Source organism: Simochromis diagramma, unplaced genomic scaffold, assembly GCF_900408965.1.
Source record: "Simochromis diagramma unplaced genomic scaffold, fSimDia1.1 OVJJ01000571.1, whole genome shotgun sequence".
Lineage (NCBI taxonomy): Eukaryota > Metazoa > Chordata > Actinopteri > Cichliformes > Cichlidae > Simochromis > Simochromis diagramma.
The window spans coordinates 1394329-1413513 of record NW_024386885.1 but is presented as its reverse complement, the minus strand read 5'-3'; the positions used below and the strand labels follow the sequence as shown (position 1 = coordinate 1413513).

At 43.3% G+C, this 19185-nt stretch overlaps 1 protein-coding gene across 1 annotated transcript; it reads left to right on the top strand.

Moving 5' to 3' along the window:
- Positions 1–3770: 3770 nt before the first annotated feature.
- LOC120734583 (phosphatidylinositol 5-phosphate 4-kinase type-2 beta) lies at positions 3771–18510 on the top strand. Its single transcript, XM_040033453.1, has 10 exons — positions 3771–4388; positions 9175–9272; positions 11734–11830; positions 11918–12070; positions 13093–13239; positions 15004–15042; positions 15399–15512; positions 16522–16783; positions 16898–17001; positions 17391–18510. The coding sequence occupies exons 1-10, from the start codon at positions 4245–4247 to the stop codon at positions 17469–17471; spliced, it is 1239 nt and encodes a 412-aa protein (XP_039889387.1). The 5' UTR covers positions 3771–4244; the 3' UTR covers positions 17472–18510.
- The last annotated feature ends 675 nt before the right edge of the window (positions 18511–19185 follow it).

The following is a 19185-nucleotide window of genomic DNA, read 5'->3' as shown; positions in this document are numbered from 1 at the left end:
TCAGAGTCCGCAGGCCCCGCGCACTTTGTCCACGGTGTTTGTCCCGCACACGCCGAGCCCCGCACTTCTTGTTCTGATTTCCTACCTTGTGATTAATTTGTGTCAGTCAGCGGCTGCTCGGCCCGCCCGGCCCCGCCCTCCGCTGCTCTGACTGAGTTTCTGTGGATGACCGAGGGAGAGAGGCCCTACAGGCCTCGTGTCCCCGGGCCCGAGACCCACGGATGGCCCACCAGCTCCGGGAGATGTTATTAGAACTGAGAGGGTTTTTTTCCGTTTTCATTTTAATTATTTTATAAGAAACAAGTAAATATACCGAACAAATGCCATTTTTAGACACAATTAATAATTGTTTTACAAAGAGGACACAGATTTCCACCTGAAAAACAAATACTCAAAAGATTTCAACAAATTTAACAACATAAAATAACAAATTTCCCACGTGTGGGACTAGTAAAGGTTTATCTTATCTTAACAGATTTCAGGGCAGATTAGTTGACATGCAGTAATTTCTAATTTCTAACTAATTTCTGAAATTAGAAATATCCCCCAGGTAAAGCTGAGATAACAGCACATGTTTAAAGACATGAAATAAATTCTGGGGGGAAAAAGGTTATGAGAAAAGTTACTTCTGACTTTAAGAAAGTACGGTCTCATTCACAACATCACAAAGGAGGAGGAAAATTCACTGGTCCCACATTTACCTTGAAGCACAAAGTGTAAAAATCGAAAGGAAAAAAAATCAGAGTTCTTTGATGCTGGGTTTGGACCTCCTGAATGTTTCTGAGTGAATCAAAGGAGAGCATCGTTTTTATTTTGTGTTGAATAAAGTGACTCCACAGCAGCTCCGCAGGATCTGTTCATCCTGCTTCACCCTTTTTGCTTTTTATAGTGAAATGCACCTTTGCACCCATAGGTGTAGATCCATCTCCCAGGAAACTGTGATTGCCAGACACTTGATTTTATTAATTATTGCATATTTTCCGCATTGACATGAAAGCGTCTTTATCCACGCATGAAAAAAGTCTTTGTCTCTTCGGTAATTCCTCTGCGTCGTTCACAGGGGAGAGGAGCTGTAGATTCATGTGCTTCATGCGTCTAAATACTGAGACAACACCCCCACCGCCCAAAATCTACACCTGCGAATCAACCAAAGCTGAAAAAACAGGATAAAGAAATAATACGCTGTGATTTCGACCAAGTTTCAAAAACTACAACCCCCATAATGCACCTCAGTGGCTACCATCTGTTCTTTAGACGCTTTTAAAGGCCATCGTGTCCTCTGGGAAGCAGGTTGTCAGGGCACGAACCCCCCACCCTCCCCCAGCTCCCGCCCCCGTCTCCGCTGAGAATAATTAAATAGCCATGTGTGGACGCCCTCAGTGCGGACAGCGGTCAATAAGGTAGAAATGTAACAGCAGGATAAACTGAGTCTGAATACTACAAATTAAACGGAAATTTTGAGCACCAATTAATTTCCCCTAATACGTCATCAATGTAAGATGGACACGTCATTTGTGTAAAGAAAAGAAAACAAAACCAACTATGGCAGCAGAGAGTGAATTCAACATTTACCAGCACTTCCCATCAGTCTCCTGCTTCTGTCGTGTTTTTTACTGAAGCTGCCATCTGTTCTCCAGTGTCCTCCCGCCTGGTGCAGACACGCTCAGGGCAGAGCATCTACAAATTTCCGGCTGAACCTCTGACAAGGCCGGCTTATGGAGAGTTGTGTAAGCATTTCAAACAAATCACTGATATCAAAGATATTTTAGGGAATTACATTTCTTTGATGGAAAGTACGAACATATTGAGTCTTGATACGTTCGTGGACATGTATCAATCATTTTAAATGTAAAACTGCACCAGCCTGACTTAATATTCTAATTTTAAGGATCTCGGAGATCTTTGCAACCCACTGAAGTCTCAGTTTAATAAACGTTGGGATTTTTTGTGTTGCCCGGTTACAAAATGTTTCAAGTTAGGTCAGTTTGATAATTTCTAACACTCACAGTCTCTAGGGTGAATTTTCAATAGCGTTGCATGGGATATGTCGTAGTTTTCTCTATTTTCTGTCCTGTATTTACTCTTAATGTAGAAAGAAACATAAAGCAAGTTTCAAATCATGTGGTCAAATTTCCAAATTTCCCCCTTTGGGACAATTAAAGGATTATTCTATTCTATCCTAGTCAGTGTGGCTCTGTTTGATGTCACTGAGACCAGATCTCTCTAAGTACAGGATTATACAGCTGCAGAAATGGGGAGCTTCCTGTTTTACTTTTTGAATTTCTCTTTAGAGTCAGTCTGAAGGCTACATGCGTAGTGGCTGTATTTTAGTGTAATGGCTTGTAGAGTCCACACAATCACAGGAAAATTAGCAGTGAAAATTAACATCAACCAGATACATGTGAACACCAGACACAGCTAAGTCCCATCCACCTGCTGTTCAAACCTTTTGCTTATGAGGGGAAGCCAATCAAAAGAAAGTTGGCCAAAATGGGGAGGAGCTAAAAAATATATATATATATATATTTTCAAACAGAGGATGAACTGAGGGTTGCTCCAAGAGTCAATGATCTGGAAATTATGTAAAGTTACTCTAGGACCAAAAATAAAAAATATGAAGCTGGAAATGAGCAGAATGACTCCACTGTTTATATCTAAGGGCCGCCTCCCCTCCCTTAGAAACATGTTTCTGGTGGAACAGCGTTTATGCTTCCTGCCATAAAATTTTCCTGGGTGAGCCTTTCATGTGGGGGGGTTACACCACACTGACGCATGATCGATTGTGTGCCGGTAATACGATGACCCTGAGGTGTAAACAATTTCAGAAAGCATTGCAACAGAAATGAAAACAAAGCAGCTGAAACACAATAGGACACAAAGTTGTCCCTGCCTTGTTCATAACGCAGCCTACATCGTTGTTGTGTTTCCATTTTTAAAAAACCTTTTCTGTCCATTTCATTTAAACAAACCCTAATATGCCCACTAAATGATATTTCTTGGGCTAAAGTACCAGAATATACAATATACAAAAGCACATGTCATTACATCTTATACTAACTTAACAAGCAAACAAAACAGGATAAAGTGTGAGGGGTGGCGACACACCTGGCCTGTACAATAAGTACAAAATCCATAATAATCTGTTTTAAGCAGGAATAAATAACAAGTTAATGTTTCAGTTCATTGTAGGGTGTCTCCCTCTCTCTTGTGCTCACGTTTATTAGAATTACTACCAACATCGGACATTCTTGTCCCCCCCCCCACAAAAAAGGTGGAGCTCCCAGGCGAGAAGAAGACCTCGGAGAAGGCGCATGGATGTAGCAAAGGAGGACATGCAGAGGGGATGCTTGGGATAACATGCCCTCTATGACAGGGTGAGGTGGAGGGAGATGATCTGCTGTGGTGACCATGAAAGGAAGCAGCCAAAAGAAGACGAAAAAGAAATAGAAACTATAAATTAAATGGGTATTGTGAAAGCTGGGTGTAAATTTAAATGCACAAGTTCGTGCTGCATGCAGGTCTGCGTTTTGGAGTCTCCTTTCATTACTCCGGCCAAGCAGGTGGCTACAGAACACCTCAGTGTTGTTTGACAGCCATCAAAGAAAACGAAGAAAATTCTGGAGTCTAACGCGTGAACTTTTTTTTTTTTTTTAATGGGGCACGTCAGAAGAAAAAAAAAGGGAGAACCACTGCTCGAGCAGCAAACCCTGAGCGGTACACTGTGGGAATCCCTGCAATTCCCCCCGCTGGCCTGCTGGGGCCGCTGTGGACTGTGAAGTGCAGCACGGACGCCATCTTGAGGAGACCCCGATCTCAGCGCTGGGCTGGTGACAACACGCTCATCATGACGGGATTACTCACTTCCAAGTAAAACGGCATCAGTGTTGGGTTGCAGGCGTTGAGCGGAGAGAAGAGGATCTGCCTCGGCGACGGTTCTCCGCTGCAGGCTGTTTTTAGAGCGAGGCCGCGCTGTAACCCGATGGCCGGCTAGCTGCTGTGTGGATACGCCGCGGCCTGCTCGGGAGGAGGAAGGGTGGTGACGGCGCAAAATGCTTCACCGCTGACTCCCAAACAGACAGTCATCCTGCCCAGAGACTCGCTGCGAGTTGGTCAACGAGCACGATGCACTTATAGATTTCTTCGAAAAGGAAAAACGCTCTGTACTTTCAGATTTAGTTTTTATTTATCGCTGTGTGAACGACCCGGACCGCCGTCTTGCGTACCCTGAATCCCCAGCCGGAGACATGTCATCCAACTGCACCAGCGCAGCGCCCATCAGCGCCAGCAAAACCAAGACGAAAAAGAAGCATTTTATAGGACAGAAAGTGAAATTATTCCGCGCCAGTGAGCCCATACTCAGCGTTTTAATGTGGGGTGTCAACCATACGGTAAATACCTGTGCAGTCTGCCCGTGTGCTGTTTGTTTACGCCGCTGTTTTGATTTAGCTAGCATGCTAGCTTGTTAGCCAGCTACCTTCATCTGTCAAGCCAGTTTTGATGCCCTGTAATTGATCTTTTTCATGCGTGGACTCAGCCAAGTATATGACACTGTACTTGGGCTGTAATCCAGCCGTTTTCGTGCAGTTAATAGCGGACTGCTGCCGCCGCTGCCTCCGCGGGTGGCTGTGGCTGAAGCGCGAGTTTTGCGGGGATTTTATTTGGTTAACTTTTGAGAAAATGTGCATATTTGTGATACGTTTTGCGTTTGTATGTGTGTGTAAGAGAGAGAGAGATCATTCAGTGAGCTGCCATCGTAAAATGTGTTCGGTATCTTGTTGCTGTATCGTGAGCTGTTGCTGTAAGTGCGTGCAGGCGTGGGGTGGGAGGGGTGTGACAGGCAGCCGGAGCAGCAGGTTACACAGATTTTCAGCTGCACACAGCTGCTCACAGCAGCCTGCCTATTGTTCAAATAAACCTGCTCTTGAGACTTGCGTTTGCAGCTACCGCACTCCGCGCCTGCGTCCAGTTCGCTGCAGTTTACTCCATCACATCATTTCACTATAAATAGAGCAGAAAATCTATCGCATTCGCTTTTGGACGAGGCTGCCTATGCCTATGAAAAGCTCAGTGAAGGGGCAGATTGGACACCAGTGATGGATGGATGGAGTGGGCTATGCACCAGCAGTTTAGTCCTGCCTGCTGTGAAGGGGCGGTTGCACTCTTGCTTGATTGATGCGCGGAAAAACAACCCCCTGAGGTGTGACACAGAAGTTTTTTGAAAAATATTGTGCCGACTTGGGGAACTCCTGGTGCTGAAACGTTGCTTGTTTGACACACAAAGCTGTCATTTCTTCCCGGGGTCCTGTTAATATGTGCTCCAGTCATACTTGATTCAATTCTTCATTATTAGACTAACAAAACACAAAGTCTAACAGGTAGTAACAGAAGGGTTAGGATCCCTGGGACATATTGGCGATCCGGACAGGGAGACTGAATATCCCACTTCATGCTATTTACATGAAGTGCCTGTGCCTGCCTGGAATAGCAAATAAATGCACACTGCTATGGAATTAAGTGAGCTGCTAATGATATGGCTATCACTGCAGCATCTCCATTATTCAGCTGGTGAACTTTGTGTGTGTGTGTGTGTGTGTGTGTGGGAGCAGCACACAAGTCCTGACGATTTGAGGTGTGGGCGGGAAGCCGATTCAAGACATCAAACAGACTTCTCATCAAAGCCTTCGTCTTCCACTCAGAAGTCGTATGCATTTTTAATGCAGCCTGAGCTGTGATGCTGCAGGATTTACTGTTGCTCTGTGTGTGAGGTGATGTGAGACATCACCTGTGTGATGTTATTAATCCCCCAACAAAACTCCTTCACTGACATGGACGCACGACACTGATTTTTAAAAGACAGCGTGAGCTGATCTTGATTTTCTTGCATCACATCGGCGCACACGTAAGGCCTCCGGTATGAGGAAGCTGTCAAACTGGATTCTCTGCATGTTGAAAATCTGGTTTGGAAACTTTGATCGTCATGGGCAAACACCTCTGTCAAATTGAAAATATTGGACTTATCTTTGGTGGCTTGAGGTAAGACTGTAGAGTGCTTTTTTTAAAATTAGAAATCAGCAAGTAAAAGCTAATCTCTGCGTGTGATCAGATAGCAGAAAGTGGTATGACCTACAGCTGATACCAATATTTTATACTAACATTATATTCTCTCAAATATAGATTCAGTTTATGGTGGGGAGGCATACATGTACAGCTCTTTGAGCAATTTTGTAAGTTTTTCCTCTGCAAATACATTACTGATCGGTATGAGTGCTAGCTTCTTCAGTGAGTCTCTCCCCTGCGGATGAAGTCCAGCTCCCCCATCTTGGACTGCAGTGGTCTGAGTTGTGCTCTGCAGCCTTGGTGAGATTGTTGTAGCGGTGCATGGTTGTGTTTACTGTGCCCTCCCGAGCAGGAGGAGCACTATTGATGTGAGCTGGAGTCTAAGAAGTTTGAGCTGAAATATGTCCAACCATTTGGCAAAACATCCACTGGAGGGGAGGGGATCATGTAGGCGGGAAAGGCTGGGGTGAGCTGAACTTTCTTTTTTTTCATGACTCAAACTTTATTAGATTTTAATATTAAAACAACAACAACAAAAAAAACCCAGAAGATAACAGAGTGGACATTCCCAGTTACAACAACAAAACAAATTGAGAATCGATGCATGTTTCCATCCAAAAAAAAAGATCCAAAATAACATAAATACACAATGATGCCAATATTTCACATAGACCCAATTACAGCTATCCTATTTAGTCCGACCTTAACTACTTTAGCCGGATACGTCACTGACCTGTGTATGAAAAGTAGTTAGCCCATTTGTCGTTATAGTCGTCCAGTCTATTTAATAATAATGGATTGGATTTATATAGCGCTTTTCAAGGCACCCAAAGCGCTTTACAATGCATTCACACACTGGTGGAAGCAAGCTACGGTTGTAGCCACAGCTGCCCTGGGCGAGGCTGCCATATTGCGCCATCGGCCCCTCTGGCCAACACCAGTAGGCGGTAGGGTAAAGTGTCTTGCCCAAGGACACAACGACCAGGACAGAGAGCCCGGGGATCGAACCGGTGACCTTCCAGTTACAGATACGCTTCCCAACCCCCTTAGCCACGGTCGCCCACAGCCTATATGATAATCTTTCATAAGCTGCCACTTGTCCCAAAGAGGTATACCACTGAGAGAAGGTAGGAGTCGATGAGGCCTTCCACTCTTTCACCAACGGCTTCCTCTCCAGCATAATAGCCGTTTGTACCCAATGAGTGTTGTACCCAAGTGTTTAAGGTATGTGCTAACTAAAAATAAAGACAAGATGAGAGTTTATTAAATTTTTAATGACATTTGCAGATTGTTTCGATGGAGTTTAATCTGCTTGACGTTTATTCAGCTGTGTAAAAACTATAACTTTAATCTCAGCCAAACCGATTTAATCAGGAACCAATAAAATACTTAAAAAAAAAAAGGCAAACAACAACACTTTTAAGTTATCTAAGTGACTTGTATATCATGTTTAACCTGAGTAGCGAAAGACGGCGGTGGGTTTGAAAACGATTTGCCGGGAGTCCGGTGTTCTCACCGGCTCTAGTGAGCCTAGCCCCCGGCTAGCTATCGAGCTAGCGGTGGGTAACAGACGTCTCCGAAAACGTCGGAGCGCTTTTGAAAATATGTGGTGTCCTGATAAACTGAGCAGATATTTGAGGTTTACACAGCTACATTTGCGCCTGAAAATATGTTAATCGTTTATTTTGTGACCCAGAAAGAATAATAAGAGTAATATTAAAACTAACTAGCTGCCGCCATTGTTGACAACTGAACTGAGCCGCGCTATGAATTCTGGGACACAGCTTCTTCTTCGGGGTTTAACGGCAGCTGGCGTCCTTGTACATGCAGTGCTGCCATCTTCTGTTTCAGTCCGTTATTACACTCTTAAATCCTACTTATTCCTGCGTCTTTTGGGATCTTACAAAGCTTCAAACGACGCGTCGACTATTAAATTAGTCTTCAACGATTTTAATAGTCGACGTAATCGTGACTAGTCGACTAATCGTGGCAGCCCTACCTGCTGGCACTTCCAGCATGCATCGTCAGCAACCGTGAGGGTGTCCAGTAAACTCTATTTAAAATCTTAAATTGGACCAATCTTGAACGCAATTCACGTGACATTTTTTCAGATTCCTGAGAATGCCATTCCTCCACTGTAAAGCTGAGATTTAAGTCCATTTCCCACGTTCTTTTGAGGGACAGTGTGTTAGGATCAGAAGCTAATAAAAGCATTTTGTAATAAGCTGATGCCTCTTGTCCATGCCCAAAGGTTTTTTTGATTTCCTCCAGAAAGTCGCAGCTTAAAGGGAACTTTAAACCAAATGTGAGCTGAACTTTCAAAATAAGAGCAAGAGGATCGTCTTCCACTAAACTGAACACAGGCGACGTTGGCACTTCATGGGTTCAAACAAAAAAAAGTTACAAAGTAACCAAACATATTCATTTTTCTGCGTGACGAAAAACTAAAATTAGACGACCTTTAAAACGTTGATCGCAGCGTTTGAACTTTAAGGTAGCACAAAATTGGTAACAAATTTCAGCGTCTAACATCCCATAATCAGTCAGGAGAGCCAGTATCAGCTGATTATTTGTGCATACCCAACTGTGTTGTTTACTTCCAGTATGAGAAGAACTTATTTCCTCTAAATGGCAGCACCGTGACTGTGTGCTGTCCCTTTTCATCACTCTATAAAGTGATTTATGCGATTTGCAAGGTTTTTTCCGGAGCTCATCACTGCGCTTTTGCTCTGGATGAGTTTCAGTAAATGAGCCGAGTGTCTGGAGGCGCAGCAGCAGCAAGAAAACCTGCCTGCGTGTTCTTTGGTCCCCGAGTTAATCACTGTCAGAGATTTGAAACGGCTTTGAAATACTGAGCTGTGTTACAGGTAGTCGTGGCTTTGTTCTATAAATTAACCTGCACTACTCACTGAGTACTTTGTGTAGGAGTCTGTTTTTTTTTTGTTTTTTTTTTTATTGGTTTTGTGCTCAGATCAAAATTGCAAAAGCCAATATTGCTCCCTTGGTTTGTGTTATTCCTCAGTAATTGTGCAGTCTGTTTGTTCAGCTGTTTGCACTCTTCTTCAGGCTCTTTCCTCATTTCTCTCTCTCTCTCTCGTTCTCACTTCCCTCTTTCAGATTAACGAGTTAAGTAATGTGCCTGTACCAGTGATGCTGATGCCAGATGACTTTAAAGCCTACAGCAAGATCAAAGTGGACAACCACCTATTTAACAAGTAGGTACATCACAGCTTAGGCACAGTCCGTAATCCACAAGTAAACAAAAGTGTCAAGGCTCCAGCAGGGTTCAGAACACCTTCTGATTCTGATAGACTGACTCCTCATAAAAGGACTCTGCAAGTCTGCTCGCTGGTCAGAGATTGCAGGTTGTTGCTTTAACTTTCTGCATTCATGAAATCCTTTCAGAGGTACAAAGCAGCCCTCCGAACGCCCTGGTATCTGAATCCACGGCGAGGATGTTATTGCAGGACGAGGTTGCATTTAGACACATTATTGTTGAAGCTCATCTGAACGCTTTAAATCATCCTCACTGCAAAGTACCAACCTGGGAACACTGAAACTCTGCACTGTTTTCTTAACCCCTGCACGGCTGAGGTAGAGAAATGTGTCCCACGGTCCTGCATGCAGGAGTGGACAAAACAATGTGGAATTAAAAAAAACATCACTGAAATATAGCCAATGCTGCCCCAAAGATGAGTCACTTTGTTGCTCACATTTAGCAGTGTTTTGCACCCCCACTAATGAATTCTGTGTAGGTTTTTGTTTGTTTGTTTTTGAGCGTTTGACTCATTATTAAGGTGCAGATGGTTTTGTCTCTTTGCTCAGGTATGCTCGTCCTTTAAGGGCTGCCTGAGCGCTTTTACAGTTGTTATAAAATGTATTTTGTACAGTTGATCTAAAACAGAAGCAACTTTTAATGCCTAAAATCCTTGTAGTATCACATATTACATTATATGCAAGTTATACTACAGGACTGGTTGATTTTAGGGAATAAACATTGGCCAGTATCCTTCACAGTGTTGACACACCTCACCTGGACTGGATCCATTGTTGTAGATCGATCAGCTGAAGGTGGAGCCTTTAGCCCCTTTTCCATTAGTGCCTACTCGGGTCGGCTCGCCTCGGTTTTCAGGGTTTTCTTTAAGTGATCGTACTTGGTACCAAATACGTTTTTTAGCACCTACTCTGCTGGGGTTCCACGCAATCCGAGGTGATCCAAAAGTGTGACATCGACAGACTGTATGCCACCGATTGGTTAGTCAGTGTCGTGCCTCGATGAGTCATGAATGTCGTTTGCGAAAATGAAACCCAACAACGAGGGAAATCGCAAAAAAACAAAAACAAAGCCCGAGTCTGACGTAAAGCCGACCGAGCAGCAGGTGTATCGTTGCCTCGATGTTCAGCCTTCGTGTCGTTTGCTAATTGTGGGACACTTGGCCGCGTTGCTATAACGACCCCATGCACATTCGGTGGTGCTAGATTGTAATGGAAAACGAGTCGATCCGAGTCGTGCCGTGTTGAGTCGATCCGAGTAGGTACTAATGGAAAAAGGGCTTTTATCGCGAAAGCCACAGATTGTATAAAAGATGGACTCGGACGCCGTGATCTCACTCATTGGATAGTCTGTACCTCACAGCAAGCCTTAATTTTATCCTGATAGTTGATTAAGACATGCTTCAGAAAGCACCAGCAGCACACGCACACAGAAAAGGTCCAGTTTGACTCGGAGTAGCAGAGTTTTGCTCCAGCAGACAGAGACCGGCTCTAACTGCTTCACAGTGGTGACACCCCTAAACCACAGCATCCAGGTGGATACGTTACAAAACCTCACAATATTCAGAGTTGTTAGAAAACTATCCATAGAAGCTGAAACTGGTTTTCATACCAAGGTGTAAACATGCTTAAATTTGCTGTAAACTTTTAAATTTGGAGTCAAAGTTCAACCTGTGTGGAAATTTGGCAGCGGCACATGTAAGTGTTTCCCAGCAGGAAACTGTTCTTGTGTGGCGCAAACAGTAGAAAAGAATAGATGTAAGAGTGCAGCGGTGCATTGTATGTGGAAGGCTCTTTTAGAGGAACTGTAACTTTTGGCACTTCCACATTGGCTCCATTTCTTTGCTCTGGGTTGAGCCTTCAGTGAAACTAAAATGAATCAGTGTGCTGTTTTGTTTCTTTTTTCAACATCAGCGAAAAAGTTCAGAAGATCTGAACTAGTTAAGTTTCATTTCAGTTTCCAAAGTGCTTTATTTACTCAGGAGAGCTCGTTTCTCACTTATAAGCTGTAAACTGTGATGGTCCATATCCCAGTGCATCAGGCTCTGCAGTGGTTTCAGTGTGAGGACAAGCAGTGCAACATAAAGAAATATCTGATTTGTGGCTGCATTAGTAGCCGCATCACATTATACATGAGCTTTTTAAAATCTATTTTTTTGTTTGTTTTTCATAAGTGATCAGGGCAATAATGCTGTTGAGATCTTTACATTTAAATCAGTTTGAGTGAGTTCTCTGTTTTCTGCCCTTTGCTGTACTGCAAATGACAACTTCACACTATCTCTTTGTTCAGTCTGATTCCAGAGAAGCAGAAATAAATCCGACAGCGAGCAAAAAAAAGTTGAAGTCAGTGATTTTTAATTCCTCGTTTTAGATTGTGTTGACTCTGTTCGTCTCTCCTGCCAGAGAAAACCTGCCTAGTCGCTTTAAGTTTAAAGAGTATTGCCCCATGGTGTTCAGAAACCTGAGGGAGAGGTTCTGCATTGATGACCAGGACTACCAGGTGAGGCCTCAGACACTGACGCACAAGCAGAAATGTTCATTCGCTCTCACAGGAGCTTAATCCACCTTGTTGCGTTCGGTTTGGCAGAACTCTCTGACCAGGAGCGCCCCGCTCAACAGCGACACCCAGGGCCGCTTCGGCAACCGCATCCTGTCCAGCTACGACCACCGCTTCGTCATCAAAACCGTGTCCAGCGAGGACATCGCTGAGATGCACAACATCCTAAAGAAATATCACCAGGTAGAGGCACCGCTGCGAGGAACTGCAGAGCCAGACTTTTATTGTGATTCATTATCCTAGTATTGAAATGTGCTCACGTGTCGGGTGTGAGGAGAAAAATTCAGGAGCATCAGTTTGTTAAATAATTTCTAATCTAGATTTGAATCTAAAGATAAAGAGAACCTGTTATTAATTTATTTCCTGTCCATGTATTGTTACAGAAATGGTCGAGGTTTTAAATAACGAGGTCGCGTTTGTACAAGTAATCCCTGTGATTATTTAGGTGGCTCTCGCTAAGCCACAGATAACGCGCACAGTAAAATACAGTCATATACGCACGGACAGAAGATTAAAAACCAATAAGTCAAACATGTTGTAAAACAATTGGCTTGTCAGTTTAAAGCCATGCAGGGCTGAAGCCTGTTGTCAAGCAAAATCTGGTGTGAGTCAGTGGTGAAGAATAAAAGAAGAATAACACAACAAATTAGGTGAAACGTCCAGCTTCACTTTTTACCCCTCGGCCGTAAAAGGTTGATGGATTATTGCTGTCGCCCTGCAGGGCGGGCGGAGTGGACACAGGTGTCTCGAGAATGAAGCGACGTAGGAGTTTCAAATTGATAGCACAGGTGTTTATACACTCCGGCACCAGTATTTATTTTTTATGATGTCATAGAGAATATAAAAGTTTAGGGACATATCAGCCCCAGCAGATCAGGAGGAAATTAAGCCTGAAGTAGGAGGAGCTAAAACGGATTGCTTGGATCTGCAGCATGGCCATAAGATAAAGAAGGATTATTCTGAGCTGTGAATTGTGCAAAGCTAGCTTAGCAGAGTCCAGGAATAAACGCGTGGCGCTGGAAATGAGCAGAATAATTCCCGCCCCAACAGGAGTGTTGGAGGAGAGCGTGATCTCTGCCTTTTAAAGTTAAACACAGAAACGAAGCTGCGCTCACTTTTAATCAGCTTGTATTCTGCGTGTATTTGATTCCTCACCCCCACACTTCCTGTTTCTCTCTGTGCTCGCCTCCCCTGGCCGTCTCCAGTTTATAGTGGAGTGTCATGGCAACACGCTGCTCCCTCAGTTCCTGGGCATGTACAGGCTAACGGTGGACGGGGTGGAGACGTACATGGTGGTGACCCGGAATGTATTCAGCCATCGGCTCACCGTACACCGCAAATACGACCTGAAGGTAGGTACGCTGGCTACGCCGCGCATGCACACGAGTCTCATCATCCTTTTAGAGAGCTTTACGCCACATTTACGGTCTCGCATACGTTCATGAAACTCAGTTTCATAATTTAGGCTTTCTTTTTTTTTTTAAACTTGAGGGTTATTTAACAATATGTGTTAATTTAAGCACTTGTGGTAAATGGACCGGTTCTTGTAAAGTGCGTTTCTACTCTGAGCACTCAAAGTGCTTTTTACAACAGGCCTCATTCACCCATTCATACAAGCTTTTTTCTATGCTCAAGTATTTTCTGACATTTCCATCCATCAGAGAGCAGCTGGGTGTTAGTATGTTGCCCAAGGATATTTGGCATACAGACGGGAGCATCGGAGATCAAAACGCCAGGCTTCTAATTAGTAGATGACCTGCTCTACCTCCTGAACTTTTTTTTTTCTTTGGCAGTAAAATATTTTTAGACGATAAATCAATATCATATAGCCAGGAGTCTCCTGGGAACGAAAGCACTGTTTGGGGGTCCATGCTCGTGATTATACTGGTATAAAATGCCTTTCCCTCCCCACACACAGCAGACTCTTTGACCAACACATGCAGGGTTAAAGAGATAAACGAGTGTCTCTGCAAATACACAGGCCCATGAGACCCATCTCATTTCAAATCAGACCAACAGCGAGGAACGTCTCCCCCCGAATCATGACAAATTCTCAACTCACTATAAAAGCAGCATAAAAATATAAAACTATTGTGTCCAAAGTGTTGTTGAGATGCTGAGATGAAGCTACAGTGAGGGAGATTAAATGTAATGTTTAACTGATAATGCTGTTTTGATTAGCAATCCTGCTGTCATCAGCTCCGCCGATCGTTGTTCGTTAGCGCAGCCCTAAACGATGAAGGCCATGACAAAGAGCTGAAACACTTCAACGCAGTTCAGGTTGTCTTTATAACTTCTGCTGTTGCCATCTTGGTGTTTTGAAACCGGATGTGAGAGCGAAAGGTCCATCTGAGAAACTGCACAATCATCGATTAATGGCTTGTGACTAACAGCGAAGCCATTAAGAATACCCCAGATAATCTTTTTTGGCTCTTAAAATGACAATAGCTTAGTAAAATGGAATTAATGATCTGCTGAATAAGACTTAATCCCATAAACTCAGGAAGGATTTTTACTGAAGTCACAGAGAAAGGAGGCTGTGGGACTTTTTACCATCCACTTCCACACAAGCTGGAGTCTATTTGGCACCAAGTATCGCCCCCTGGTGGCCAGTAAAAATGGCACGGTGTCTTCATCTTCTACTCACTTGTCTTTTATACTGTCTGTGGCTACAATACAATATATAAAAAACAATAAAGGATTAATCACAATCTGTGCAAAGGTGAAGAAATGATTGATAATGTTTCTTTTAAGGAAGTATTTTTTTAATTGAAGGCCATAATTTATAAACTTTAGAAATAAATGTAATCTTAAAACATCCAGTTTCTGTTGCTTTTGGCTTTTCTGTAACTATTAACCAGACAGATTCCTCGATATTTGCATCCCTGATTGCTACCCAAGGATTGAACTAGGTCTGTATGAAGATGACTATGGATGTAACTCACTTCTTTAATCGGTGCTTATCGGCACACACCTCCTTTCATGCCGGTATCCTCAGGAGAAAGCATCTTTGTGTTTCTAATACTGACAGCTGTGTGCAAACAGGAAATATGCTAATGCTTCCTCTGATGTGTCTCGCTCATTCTATTTTTATTCTTATTTTGCATCTTTTCTAGGGTTCGACAGTCTCAAGGGAAGCCAGCGACAAGGAGAAGGTGGGCTTTATTTCTGTGCATTGATGTCTGCTGACACGATGGGATAAAAATAGATGGCCTTAGCTCACCCCACAAGCAGACCTGTCATACTGCTGCTAAAATTAAGTGCTTGTATGTAAGCAGATGCTGTCAGCATGATTTGACTTAAATTTGTGTATTTTCTCTGTCACATGGTTGTAATCATGACTGCATGAATATGAATGTTAACATCAGTGCACGCTGAAAGTCAGCAGCCGATGATGTAGGTGGGCCCCGGCACCTCTGAGTTTTTCATTAGCATTTAAAAACAGGTTTGGTTTGAATATAAAACACGGCTCCTGCTGCAGCTTCATAACACCACCCCCTCTTCTCTTCAGGCGAAAGAGCTCCCCACTTTCAAAGACAACGACTTCTTGAATGAAGGCCACAAGCTGCAGATAGGAGACGACAACAAAAAGTACTTTTTGGAAAAGCTAAAACGGGATGTAGAGGTAAAACACACATTCAGGCTTTCATTGTTCCCGCTCTGGAATGAAACCGCTTCACCCAGCATAAATGCTGAGATTGTTTTTGTTAACAGGCTCCCTGCGCTAAAACGTTATGCATGAGTAAGCCTAAATATAATTTATTTTATTGATTAGTTTATGTAAAGTCTGAACTCCAGTTTGGATCTTTTCTGTTAATGCGCTCTCATTTTAGCTTGTAATCTTAAAACAACCCAAGCGCTCCAATTCAGGCTCTACAGTTAGCATGTTAAATGCACAAGTTCATGACAGTATCATCAGGAAGAGACAGAACAAGTGTGGCTTGTTTCGAAGGGTTGCCAAGAGGAAGGTTCTGATGCTCTGCACCGTGTTTGGAGAAATGCACCCGTCAGCATAGGTGGTGCAGGGGTGATCATGCAGTCATTGAGTGGGCCGTGAACTCTGTATAACAAAGTATTCTAGAGTCGTAGTGACAGGACAGTGATGCTAAGCAGAGCAGCAAATCTACATCAGAATGATGACGGGGCCACTAGAACTTTTTTTTATCGAGCAGACCTCAGTCTGGTTGAAATGCTGCACTGGGGCCTGAAGAGAGCTGTAGCTAAAGAAGCGATGTCAGAGACGGATGCAGCCATACAGAAAACTCTTACTTCAGCTTATTGTTGCTAAAAGTGGTTCATGAGGTGTACTTAATTTTCCACATGACTGCATAAAGCCTGACGAAGACTTTTATTTCCCCCTTGGCTACAACATGTATTTCTAGAGATAAAAAACTAAAAGTTCAAATCAGCCTCCTCCTGGTATGATCGGTAAATGTTTCTGAAACCTTACTGTCTGTAAACACGGCATGCCTCACTTATTTAACCATCACACCGGTGAGATGAATATTTTAACAGCTGTTACTTGAAATTTAATTTGTAAAATGATTCCAAACGTTAGTCTGAAAGACCGGCACGGCGACTGCTCTGTGCAGAGAGGCAGAGGTTTTGAACCAAGTGTTTCCTGTGTGTTTTAGTTCCTGGCCACTCTGAAGATCATGGACTACAGTCTCCTGGTGGGCATCCATGATGTGGAGCGGGCGGAGCAGGAGGAGATGGACGTGGAGGGCACGGGGGAGGACGAGGAGTACGAGAACGACGGGATGGGAGGAGGCGTGTTAACGGGCTCTTTCGGCACGCCTCCCGACAGTCCCGGAAACCCTCTGAACTGCGGCGGGTTTTTCGGCCCCGGGGAGTTCGACCCCTCTGTGGATGTTTACGCGATCAAGAGCCATGACAGTGAGCGCCGCCTTTAACATGAGTGTTACTGAAATTCGCAGCCAGCAGATTAACGCCGTCTTTATCGGCTGTTTTGTTTGTTTTCATAAAATCTCCTCGTGGCGTTCTCCACAGGTGCTGTGAAGAAGGAGGTATACTTCATGGCTATCATCGACATTCTCACACACTATGACGCTAAGAAAAAAGCTGCACATGCTGCCAAAACTGTGAAACATGGGGTGAGTGTTAAGATTAGCGCTCTGCTCGCCACCGACTGTTTGTCTCGCTGCTCAGCTGTGTGCCGCTGTAAACACGACGAGACAAAAGCTGCCCAGGCGTGGCCCCGTGGACTGAAAGCCTTTCTTTCTAACCACCACCTCCTTCCTGATGACGTTAATCACATGGCGCGATTGATCGCCGCAGCCTGTAGTCTAATGTCTCTGTCATTTAAAGACTGCTTTTATAATTATTATCGCTTCGTCTGACACAGTCACCGTGGTAACAGATTTTGTGTGTGGTTTTCCCTGAAAGGTTTGTTTTTTTTTCTCTTGAAATGTGTGTTGCTGTGTACTTTATCACATGTGTCACTTCATCTAAATCGTGTTTATGTTTATTTTCTTGTTCCCAGGCGGGGGCCGAGATCTCGACAGTGAACCCGGAGCAGTACTCCAAACGATTCTACGAGTTCATGTCCAACATCTTATCGTAAACATCATCTTCCAGTCCAGCCAGCTGGTCTCTCCCTGTCACAGATCTGTCAGATGCCACGCCCACACACACACGCACACACACATTTCTCTCCTCCCTCACCTCAGTGTAGGTCAGTCTCCCATCGTTAAAACTAAACCACCTCTCCTCAGCATCAAGCCTGTTACACTATCCCGACTCCACCTGTGAACCCCTCTCACTGAATTTGGTTCCTGGTATTCTCCCTGTGGTGTTTTTCTTAAAAAACAAACAAACAAATAAACAAACAACAAAAAAAGAACCTGCTCTCCTTCAGCCACCTTGTTGCTCCTCACGCCAGCACGGAAACTGTCTCACTAATGCCTTGAATGAGTGTGTCAGCTTCAGCAGTTACCAGTTCGTTAGTAGAGTCTCTTTAGTTTCTGTTCATGTTGTTGTTGTTCCTATAATTTCTATTAGACACACACGCACACACGCAGATGAAGAAAGGTCTGATTGCATGGCAAACTCTTCGACAGTCGCCATCAGGCTTCTCTCTCGGTAACAATTTTTCTTTTGTTTTTTTTTTACAAGTTCTCCTGATGGATTTGGAACGACAGGGTGATGAACACATGAATATATAATGGTGTATTAAGTAAAAGAATGCAATATCAAAAAAATGCATGGCTGACTTGTACATGAGACTCCACCAGTTGAAACATCAAACCACTGAACTTGGCATCTGAGTGTTACGACTAAAACTTTTTAAAAAAAGGAAAAAAAAAAAATCCGTGTTTGAATGTTCTGTTGCCATATTGTTTCTGAATATTTTTCCAATTTAACCGTGAACTTGGTGGAGGTCGGTCAAAGAGGACAAAAAAACAACAAAAACATTCACTTTAAAAAGGGGAATTCTGCAGCAAATACTTGTTTTATTACCATAAGGATCATTTTTATATCTTGTTTACATTAATGTAGCAACTTTGTGTTTGTATACAGTATTGTTTTGTTACCAGCAGACATTAGGAAAAAAGGTTACTTGAAAATGATTCATTGCATATTAAAGGGAGTTTTATCTTGTTTTTGTGGTTTGGCTGTGCTTCTTTCTGCTTCTTGGGTCTCATATTTGTAACACTTGGCTTTGGTGGGTAATGGATTACCTGTAATCTGATTACTATACCAATAAGAACTATTAGTCCAGACTGCATTTATACTAGTGAATCTATTATGCTTTTTTTCTTATTGCTATACTGTTACAAACGCTTTACATTAAGAAGCTGTTTTGTGAGCGTGTCCAGAGGCCAGATGGGCACCATTAATCCAACGTGATGTTGGATGGCAGGTGAAAACTTCCTGCCTGATTTTGACTCTGGAACCAGGAAAAATTCCAGTTTGCTTTAAACCCAGGCTGTCATCCCAACGGTCTGGGGGTCATTTGGATGATTTTGGAAAATGTGAAAATTAGAAGGGCATAGTATTTTTGTTTTGTCAACTCTACAGCCTTCTTACGTGCCCTGTGGCTCAGCTGAAGAAAAACTGTTAAATGACAGAAGTGTTCATGTTTGAGTATTTACTACATGCATATAAAAATACAGGTTCACAGTAAGAACGGGATATTTTTGTGAATTGGCATGAAACGGTTTTGATTACTGGGCAGTCTCTGCATTTTTTGTATGCATTTCCTGTGATTTACTACAGCAGTATTTCTTTTATAATGTGGAAAAAAATTGTTGAAACTGCACTTTTTGTAACTTGGG

Excerpts from the sequence above, each read along its gene's own strand:
- LOC120734583 (XM_040033453.1), top strand. The coding sequence starts at position 4,245 with ATGTCATCCAACTGCACCAGCGCAGCGCCCATCAGCGCCAGCAAAACC. Across the intron at positions 4,389-9,174 it reads TGTGGGGTGTCAACCATACG|ATTAACGAGTTAAGTAATGT; the intron begins GTAAATACCTGT and ends TCCCTCTTTCAG. Across the intron at positions 12,071-13,092 it reads TCCTAAAGAAATATCACCAG|TTTATAGTGGAGTGTCATGG; the intron begins GTAGAGGCACCG and ends GGCCGTCTCCAG.